Genomic DNA, 9,789 nt, shown 5'->3' on the forward strand with positions numbered 1-9,789 from the left:
TAGTCCGTGCCACATGCTCCGCGTGTCGCCCTGGTGGAAGCGAGACTCCACGCACTCCTGATACCAGCGTTTGGCATCCCTCACCACGTGCCGCACGCCGTATGAAGCAGTTTTGTAGGCGCTCATATTGCCAGACGCGAGACCTGCGTTGTAGGTGGCGGTCCTGGCGTTCACTGCAGTGCGGATCGATCTGTCTGTTTCTGGTTCGGGAATGTCACGGCTCTTACAGTGCGGATGATCTCCTCCATTAGCATGCTAATGAAGCTTACTGCTACTTCCATAAACCCATTGATGTCAAGTGCACATGCCCTGAACATGTCCCAGTCTACGTCATTGAGTGCGTCCTGTAGTGTTTGGCAGACCAGTGTTTCAGCTCCCTTGTGGTTACTTCATCTCTTTGGTATGTGTTGTTTACACTGAGGAATTAGGAAGATGGTATTATGGTCAGACTTCCCAAAAGCTGGGTGTGAAATAGCTTTGTAGCCCTGCTTGTATTGCGTGTGGCAATGGTCCAAGATTCTGTCTCCCCTTGTCGGACATGTGACATGTTGGTAAAAGTTTGGCATGACTTGTCAGAGGTTTGCTTTATGAAAGTCTCCTGCCACAATGAGGGGTGAACACAAATCCTTGTTTTGAAATGCACTCAGCACATAATGTAGTTTAGACAAAGCCATACCTGTGTCTGCTTGGGGTGGGATGTAGACCAACTCACGGGACAGGTAAAAAGGGCGACACTTAATGCTCAGGTATTCCAGATGTGGAGAGCAGCCGCTGGAGAGCGTAGATATGCTCCTGGTGTCACACCACTTTCTCTTTACCATAAGACACAATCCTCCAACTTTTCATTTTGTTTGACTCTACCGTTCTGTTCAGATCAATCAGATGCAGTTACAGCACGGTCCAGCATGGCGGGGGTCAGCCATGTCTCAGTGAAGCACAGAATGTTGCAGTCCCTCATGTCTCTTTGAAAGGTGACTCTTGCCCTCAGATTATCTAGTTTGTTCTCCAATGATTGAACATTACTAGCAGGATATTGGTCAGAGGTGCACAGTCGCCTGCTGCCTCAGTCTGTTCCGAACGCCAGCGCGTTTCCTCCCGGCGCTTCTTTGTTCTTCACCTCGGGTGAGCGTCCTGTCCATGCCGCGTAGTATCTCAGTCAGCCAGGACCAGTCGGGTTTAAAACTGCTCAAGATTACATGTGCAAATTGTTATCGATGTTGAGAAGTGATCTGCTGTCGTAAACTATAAATCTAGAAGATTTTGCAATGTATAACAAAGCAATAAATAAGTTAACAACTAAAAAGGTGCATAGTCTGTGCACAGTTGTCCGGAAGGCATCTGGATGTGGCTGTGCCATCTGAGAAGCCATCTCTTAAGGGGGATAAATAAAGCTGCAGTTTACATTTTGTTTCCAAAATTCTGCAGTGCTAAGTCCTGTTGCTCTTAAATTTCTTTTCACCTGTTTATCAGGAGTGGGGCCAGTGGAGGTTTGCCCAGTGCCCAGTGCCCAAAGTAATGTCAGTACATCCAAGCTTTTAATGCTACATGGTTGTACTCTCTCCCGCACTCCATATTATCCATTGTTGATCCACACATGTCTGTTGCTGCCACGGACGTCACACGCGTGTACGTCATTGTCATGTGACACTGTCACAAACAAAATCGCAGTTTAGTAACGCAGTAAAGCAGTAACACAGCGTGCTCACGGGAAAGTAACAGTAATCGAATTACTTTTTTGCAATAGTAATCTCTTATTTTACTTGTTACTTAAGAAAAAGTAATTGGATTACTGCCCATCTCTGCCTGCAAGACAAAACAGAGAAACATAGAACATACAATTTTGCTATGATGTGTGTGTCCACTCAAGACCAGCACCCACCATCCCCAATACAAATGGTTGTAGTAGTACCCGAGCAAATGGGCCCCTAGACTTGAGCCCCAACACCAGTAATCCACTAAATCTCTAATGAATAAAAAAATGACAAGACAAAGTAGTCTGTGTCTGAGATAAACTAATGCACAACCCACCTAAACTATCTCAAACGTCACCAACACTGCCGAGAAAGAGACTGAGGCCCAGACTCCTGACAAGAAACATCTGTAATATATTTTGTGATGAACCAATAAGTTGCTACATATTTTATTTTCAACTTTCATAAATTTATAATCTCATTCTTTCTCTGTTTTTCCCTCTGTGCACTGAGCAGAGGAGGAGGATGAGGCAGTGCCTGCAAGACCATTAAAAGTATGGCAGCTTTTCCTTATCTTGTCTACAGTTGTAACCTTTCAGCCGTTCAAGTTGTTCTGAATAGTTCATATTTCTGACATATGCAATTAAAACTGAAATATTTTCACATTGCTTTTTTTTCTGTAAAATGGGAGACACTTAAAATACAGCCCAATCCCCAAAAGTGAGGACACTGTATAAAATGTGTAAGTCATTTAAACCACTCTATGACTGTCTTAGAAACAGTGAAGTCATATTAAGTTATATTTATAAAATATTTTAAGAATAATGCAATTGCAAAGAATTTGTGGTTTTGATATACCACTTTGTAAATACCAACATGGTCTCCTCTGAACCTGTAGAACTGTGGTTTTCCTGTATTGTCAGATACAAGTATATGGTGTATGTAAATGTTGTTAAATACCGTATTCCCTTTCAATGCGGGTTTCAAGTCAAGGTTTTATTAGTTTGAACAAATTCTGTACATAATCACACTGCACACTACTTTTCACAAGCGATTCCTACTAAAAAAGCTAGCAGATGTTATTTGTATCTTTAAAATGTTGGAATATGGAAGCATAGTAAGCACACAAGTCTGTGTGTTTTGCATACATGGAGAATGGCTCTATGCAGCCAAGTATGGACCCCACCCTTATCAGCTGAGACCAGACTCAGGGAGCATGACGTTTTTGCAGCCAAACATTACCTATTATCCAATTAGACACACTTATTGGATGCCATGTGTATCTGATAATCAAAGTGGTGGTGTGGACAGAGAAGATATACAATGTTTAGGTCAGATTAGTCCTCACTTGCTACACTTCCACAGAACTGCCGTCAAAGTGAACCAGCACAGGACTCTCAGATGACCTGCTACACAGCTTTGTTTTTAAATTTACAAGGCAAAAGAACATGGAGGTAGGATGAATTATAGTTTTTCTACTCATCCAAGGTTTGAAGTGGGGACTGGGGGCAGGGAACTGACATAGGATAGATAGAAGGCATAAAAACAATACTTTTGATTTGGTTCAATACATTGACTCAGTTTTACTAATATGTTGTAATTTTATTAGTTTTACATTCAGGATGTATTTATATTTATTATTATTATATATTATTTATATACATATACTTAAAATATTTATAAGCTTTCACAGAGAGAAAGTAATACCTAATACAGTTATTTATCCAATAGTAGACTCACACTTGTTTGATAAACTCTGTATAGTAGCCAACACATTTATGTGTTGCAAAAAGATTCCTAGAAATGTTTAGAGCACAGGTCATCACTGGAATATCTATCTATATATTCCAGTTTTTTTTTAATGAACAGCATAACAGAGTCAACCTGTTATAAAAAAGACCAAAGTCTTCAGCAAATAAATATGTTTTAAGAAACGTTTTAAACTTAGAAAGAAAAGAGGCCTGCTTAACGTGGAAGAAACTTTGGAGCAGCTACAGCAAAAGCACAGTTACCTCTAAATTTACGCTTAGTTTTTTTTCACCTCAGACTTGTGAGTCTGTGTCATAATGGTGAAATTTGGTCTGGAGATCTCTACTACAAATGCAGTTTTGAATACATTTCCAGGTGTGTTTCTCAGTCAGTTAGCAGAATTTGAACTTGAACTTAAACATATGTTAATCCAACTAATGAGTTATATGTTGAAAACAAAGTTATGCTTGGTTAATTAATAGTTTTTAATGTTATTTTCACTTGTTAAATGAAAATGATAATCCCCCCCCCCATGTAAAATCTTTAGTCATCAGGTTAATTCAATGCAAATTGGTTATGTTTACATTTAAAGTCTGAACATATCCAGTTACCTCTTGTTAAACCAAGATAATCTCATTGTAATTCTGTTCCAAACAACTATATAACATTTTTGCAGCTTATGCATTTGTGTTAATATATTTTTTTCTCAATAATAATAATAATAATAATAATAACAACAACAACAACAACAACACATTTTATTTATAAGCACCTTTAAAGACCCCCAAGGTCACCTTACATACAAGATATTTATTTAAAAAAAAAAAGTACAAGTATAAACAAGGTAAAAATGCAATTACAAAACTCAACTTCTCTGAAACACCTCTAATGCAAAAAACAAAAATACAAGCTATCTTCATTTCAAAATCTACTTGAATATGATTTTAAAAAGCATTAAACAACAATCATACAGAGTAACACATGCAGTGAAATGTTTGTGTCCAAGCTGTGGACAGGCTGCAGACGTAGCCGCGCTATGGTCTTGCAAGGAAACAGTCACATTCTTTAGCACACCGAGTTATATTGGCTCTTCTTAAAACATTTTTTCTACATTTGCTATAGCACAGACCTTAGATAACCCAACTACATTATTACATTGTTGCAAAAAAATACGGTAAATGTGATATAAACAATTATGTCATTTATCCATCTTCTCTGTGGCTGGGTCGTGGGGGCAGCAGTCTAAGCAGAGAACCCCAGGCCTCCAGGGCCTCCGCCCTGTGGGACACACAAACCACCCGAACTGGCTTCTTTCAATGTGGAGGATTAGCAGCCACCCTTCAGAAAAAGCTAATGTCATGCTTGTATCTGTGATCTTGTTCTTTCAATCACTACCCAAAGCTTATGACCATAGGTGAGGGTAGGGATGTAGAGCAAACAGTAAATTGAGATCTTCGCTTTTTTATTTAGCTCTCTGTTCACCATGATTGACTGGTACAGCATCCACATGACTGCAGTTGTGGCCCCAATCCATCTGTCAATTTCTGGTTATCCCTCTTTTACTTGTTATCTTCCAACACAGTATGAGTTTAGAATGTCTTGTCATTTGTTAGTTATGGTTTGGCCACTTTGTTTATTCATTTATTTTTACCAACAGAACAAAGACAGCAGGATGACAACAGAATGGAACTCAACAATGGAAAACAGAAAGCAATCAGATAGCAAACAAACAAGAACTGACATGAAAACCCAAAAAGAAACTTTAAAAAGACAAAGGCAACTGATATGTCAAGCAATGGAGGAGATCGAACAACTCTGGAGACAGACAGAAAGAAAGACAAATGAAATTGACTTCTTAAAGACAAAGACAGAGGGGCAACAGGAAGACATTGAGAGACTGACATCTGAAAAAAATAAACATCACCTACTATTAAAGCAATTTAACTTCCAAATAAAAAATATAACTGAGAAACTCAAACAAAGCAAAAATTCAGTTGCTAAGGAAAAAACAAACCTTCTGAAAATGTGGACTAAAATATACCAAGAGAAGGATACTCTGGACAGAAGACGTCAATACTTCATCAATGAGCGACACAAGCTAGACACTATAAAAGCTAGTAAGACAGAATCACCAATAAGGGAGGAACCCAAAGAGCCCCTTAATAAGCAGGTAAAGCGGGAACTGGATATACTGGAGAATGCAACTGAGAAAAACAGGGAAATAATGCTTGAAGTAAAGAAAGTTAAAGAAAAAATGGAGAAAACTAAAGCAAACATACAGCAAGCATTAAAAAGAAATAAAAAGGACATTTCAAAAAACAGTGAACAAATTAACCACATTAAACATATTATGTATGTAAAGATCAACATGGTCAAGCACAGATGGGCAAGCATTATAAAACAGGCTGAAATGAAGAAAATTCACATGTATAAAGAAGGACAGAGAGAAAGAAACGATGGAAAAGCCACATTTGACACAGTGAAGAGAAAACTGTGTAGAATCCAGGAAGAGATTGAGAAACTTTGGGATGTGCTGGAAGACAGTGAACAACAACTGGAAGTGACTCAAAGTGCAAAGCAGCAGCTAATGGCAGAGAACAATCACATGAACATCAAGATGAATATTGATTATCAAAAGCAACAAGATTCAGATCTAAGCTTTAAAGTGACACACATCCAGCCTGAAAGAGATGACTTAAAGAGAGTTGAAATGAAACTAAAGACAGGAAGGGAAAATGTAGAAAAAGACAAACCAAATACTTACATGCAGAATTTGATCTCTGAGGAAGAAGAAAACAATGAAGTGCTTTGTAACAAGGGTGAAGAAACAAAGCAGAGCATGAGGGACTTTACAGAAGTAAAGGCTCAAACGAAATGGACAAATTTTCGAGAAAAGCAAAAAAGAAGGGAGCTTGAGCGTTTGCTGGAGAAGATAAGGAAAGAGAGGGATGAGTTAGAAATCATGAAGACAAAAATACAGCGACAAAAGGAAAGGGTTGAACAAAAACTGGAAAATACTGTCACTGAGATAAAAGGTAAAATAGAAAAAACTGGTGCAGAAATGAACAACACTTGGGAGAAAATGCAGAGAACCCAAAGGGAGATTAGTAAGAACCAGGAAGAAGCCAAGAACTATATGGTAAGTATTTATTCTTTCCTTTTAGCTATTTCTTGTCAGGATCCCCTGATTTTTATTGAACCTGCTTTTAGTTGAAAGACATTCAGTATTTGATAACGATTCCTTTATTTACCGACTGGAATTGTTGGAAGAAATACTCCATTAAGTACTCCAATAAAACTGTAAAAAAGTAGTAAGATGCCTGATATAACAGTTTGGGTTTAACTGAGCTTGAAATTGCAATTTGCGTATACAGTGGGGCAAAAAAGTATTTAGTCAGCCACCGATTGTGCAAGTTCCCCCACCTAAAATGATGACAGAGGTCAGTAATTTGCACCAGAGGTACACTTCAACTGTGAGAGACAGAATGTGAAAAAAAAATCCATGAATCCACATGGTAGGATTTGTAAAGAATTTATTCGTAAATCAGGGTGGAAAATAAGTATTTGGTCAATAACAAAAATACAACTCAATACTTTGTAACATAACCTTTGTTGGCAATAACAGAGGTCAAACGTTTACTATAGGTCTTTACCAGGTTTGCACACACAGTAGCTGGTATTTTGGCCCATTCCTCCATGCAGATCTTCTCGAGAGCAGTGATGTTTTGGGGCTGTCGCCGAGCAACACGGACTTTCAACTCCCGCCACAGATTTTCTATGGGGTTGAGGTCTGGAGACTGGCTAGGCCACTCCAGGACTTTCAAATGCTTCTTACGGAGCCACTCCTTTGTTGCCCGGGCGGTGTGTTTTGGATCATTGTCATGTTGGAAGACCCAGCCTCGTTTCATCTTCAAAGTTCTCACTGATGGAAGGAGGTTTTGGCTCAAAATCTCACAATACATGGCCCCATTCATTCTGTCCTTAACACGGATCAGTCGTCCTGTCCCCTTGGCAGAAAAACAGCCCCATAGCATGATGTTTCCACCCCCATGCTTCACAGTAGGTATGGTGTTCTTGGGATGCAACTCAGTATTCTTCTTCCTCCAAACACGACGAGTTGAGTTTATACCAAAAAGTTCTACTTTGGTTTCATCTGACCACATGACATTCTCCCAATCCTCTGCTGTATCATCCATGTGCTCTCTGGCAAACTTCAGACGGGCCTGGACATGCACTGGCTTCAGCAGCGGAACACGTCTGGCACTGCGGGATTTGATTCCCTGCCGTTGTAGTGTGTTACTGATGGTGACCTTTGTTACTTTGGTCCCAGCTCTCTGCAGGTCATTCACCAGGTCCCCCCGTGTGGTTCTGGGATCTTTGCTCACCGTTCTCATGATCATTTTGACCCCACGGGATGAGATCTTGCGTGGAGCCCCAGATCGAGGGAGATTATCAGTGGTCTTGTATGTCTTCCATTTTCTGATGATTGCTCCCACAGTTGATTTCTTCACACCAAGCTGCTTGCCTATTGTAGATTCACTCTTCCCAGTCTGGTGCAGGTCTACAATACTTTTCCTGGTGTCCTTCGAAAGCTCTTTGGTCTTGGCCATGGCGGAGTTTGGAGTCTGACTGTTTGAGGCTGTGGACAGGTGTCTTTTATACAGATGATGAGTTCAAACAGGTGCCATTCATACAGGTAACGAGTGGGGGACAGAAAAGCGTCTTACAGAAGACGTTACAGGTCTGTGAGAGCCAGAGATTTTCCATGTTTGAGGTGACCAAATACTTATTTTCCACCCTAATTTACGAATAAATTCTTTACAAATCCTACCATGTGGATTCATGGATTTTTTTTTCACATTCTGTCTCTCACAGTTGAAGTGTACCTCTGGTGCAAATTACTGACCTCTGTCATCATTTTAAGTGGGGGAACTTGCACAATCGGTGGCTGACTAAATACTTTTTTGCCCCACTGTACATAATTTTTTAATATTCTGACAATTGAAAGGGTATGGTTACTGATATCCACATACTGTAGTTGCTGTTGTCAATAAGTTGTGGAAATTATTCTAGCTATCCTAAAGATGATAAGAACTATCTTGATACTTATCCATCTAAGGCTACGTCACACTTACAGTGGGGCAAAAAAGTATTTAGTCAGCCACCGATTGTGCAAGTTCCCCCACTTAAAATGATGACAGAGGTCAGTAATTTGCACCAGAGGTACACTTCAACTGTGAGAGACAGAATGTGAAAAAAAAAATCCATGAATCCACATGGTAGGATTTGTAAAGAATTTATTCGTAAATTAGGGTGGAAAATAAGTATTTGGTCACCTCAAACAAGGAAAATCTCTGGCTCTCACAGACCTGTAACGTCTTCTGTAAGAAGCTTTTCTGTCCCCCACTCGTTACCTGTATGAATGGCACCTGTTTGAACTCATCATCTGTATAAAAGACACCTGTCCACAGCCTCAAACAGTCAGACTCCAAACTCCGCCATGGCCAAGACCAAAGAGCTTTCGAAGGACACCAGGAAAAGTATTGTAGACCTGCACCAGACTGGGAAGAGTGAATCTACAATAGGCAAGCAGCTTGGTGTGAAAAAAATCAACTGTGGGAGCAATCATCAGAAAATGGAAGACATACAAGACCACTGATAATCTCCCTCGATCTGGGGCTCCACGCAAGATCTCATCCCGTGGGGTCAAAATGATCATGAGAACGGTGAGCAAAGATCCCAGAACCACACGGGGGGACCTGGTGAATGACCTGCAGAGAGCTGGGACCAAAGTAACAAAGGTCACCATCAGTAACACACTACAACGGCAGGGAATCAAATCCCGCAGTGCCAGACGTGTTCCGCTGCTGAAGCCAGTGCATGTCCAGGCCCGTCTGAAGTTTGCCAGAGAGCACATGGATGATACAGCAGAGGATTGGGAGAATGTCATGTGGTCAGATGAAACCAAAGTAGAACTTTTTGGTATAAACTCAACTCGTCGTGTTTGGAGGAAGAAGAATACTGAGTTGCATCCCAAGAACACCATACCTACTGTGAAGCATGGGGGTGGAAACATCATGCTATGGGGCTGTTTTTCTGCCAAGGGGACAGGACGACTGATCCGTGTTAAGGACAGAATGAATGGGGCCATGTATCGTGAGATTTTGAGCCAAAACCTCCTTCCATCAGTGAGAACTTTGAAGATGAAACGAGGCTGGGTCTTCCAACATGACAATGATCCAAAACACACCGCCCGGGCAACAAAGGAGTGGCTCCGTAAGAAGCATTTGAAAGTCCTGGAGTGGCCTAGCCAGTCTCCAGACCTCAACCCCATAGAAAATCTGTGGAG

The 9,789-nt window shown here is 40.5% G+C and overlaps 1 protein-coding gene across 2 annotated transcripts; it reads left to right on the forward strand.

Moving 5' to 3' along the window:
* The first annotated feature begins 2,986 nt into the window (after positions 1-2,986).
* Positions 2,987-6,891, forward strand: LOC102299398 (golgin subfamily A member 6-like protein 6). Of its 2 annotated transcripts, none has more exons than XM_005953156.3 (2): positions 2,987-3,145; positions 5,098-6,891. In XM_005953156.3, exons 1-2 carry the CDS (start codon positions 3,140-3,142, stop codon positions 6,652-6,654), a joined length of 1,563 nt encoding a protein of 520 aa, XP_005953218.1. In that variant the 5' UTR covers positions 2,987-3,139; the 3' UTR covers positions 6,655-6,891. The 2 variants fall into 2 exon arrangements, with proteins under 2 accessions (XP_005953218.1, XP_042073637.1); XM_042217703.1 differs by lacking the exon at positions 2,987-3,145 and adding an exon at positions 3,442-4,987.
* Positions 6,892-9,789: the final 2,898 nt, after the last annotated feature.

Source organism: Haplochromis burtoni, unplaced genomic scaffold, assembly GCF_018398535.1.
Source record: "Haplochromis burtoni strain Fernald_Lab_line unplaced genomic scaffold, NCSU_Asbu1 Contig_2652, whole genome shotgun sequence".
NCBI classification, from domain to species: Eukaryota; Metazoa; Chordata; class Actinopteri; order Cichliformes; family Cichlidae; genus Haplochromis; species Haplochromis burtoni.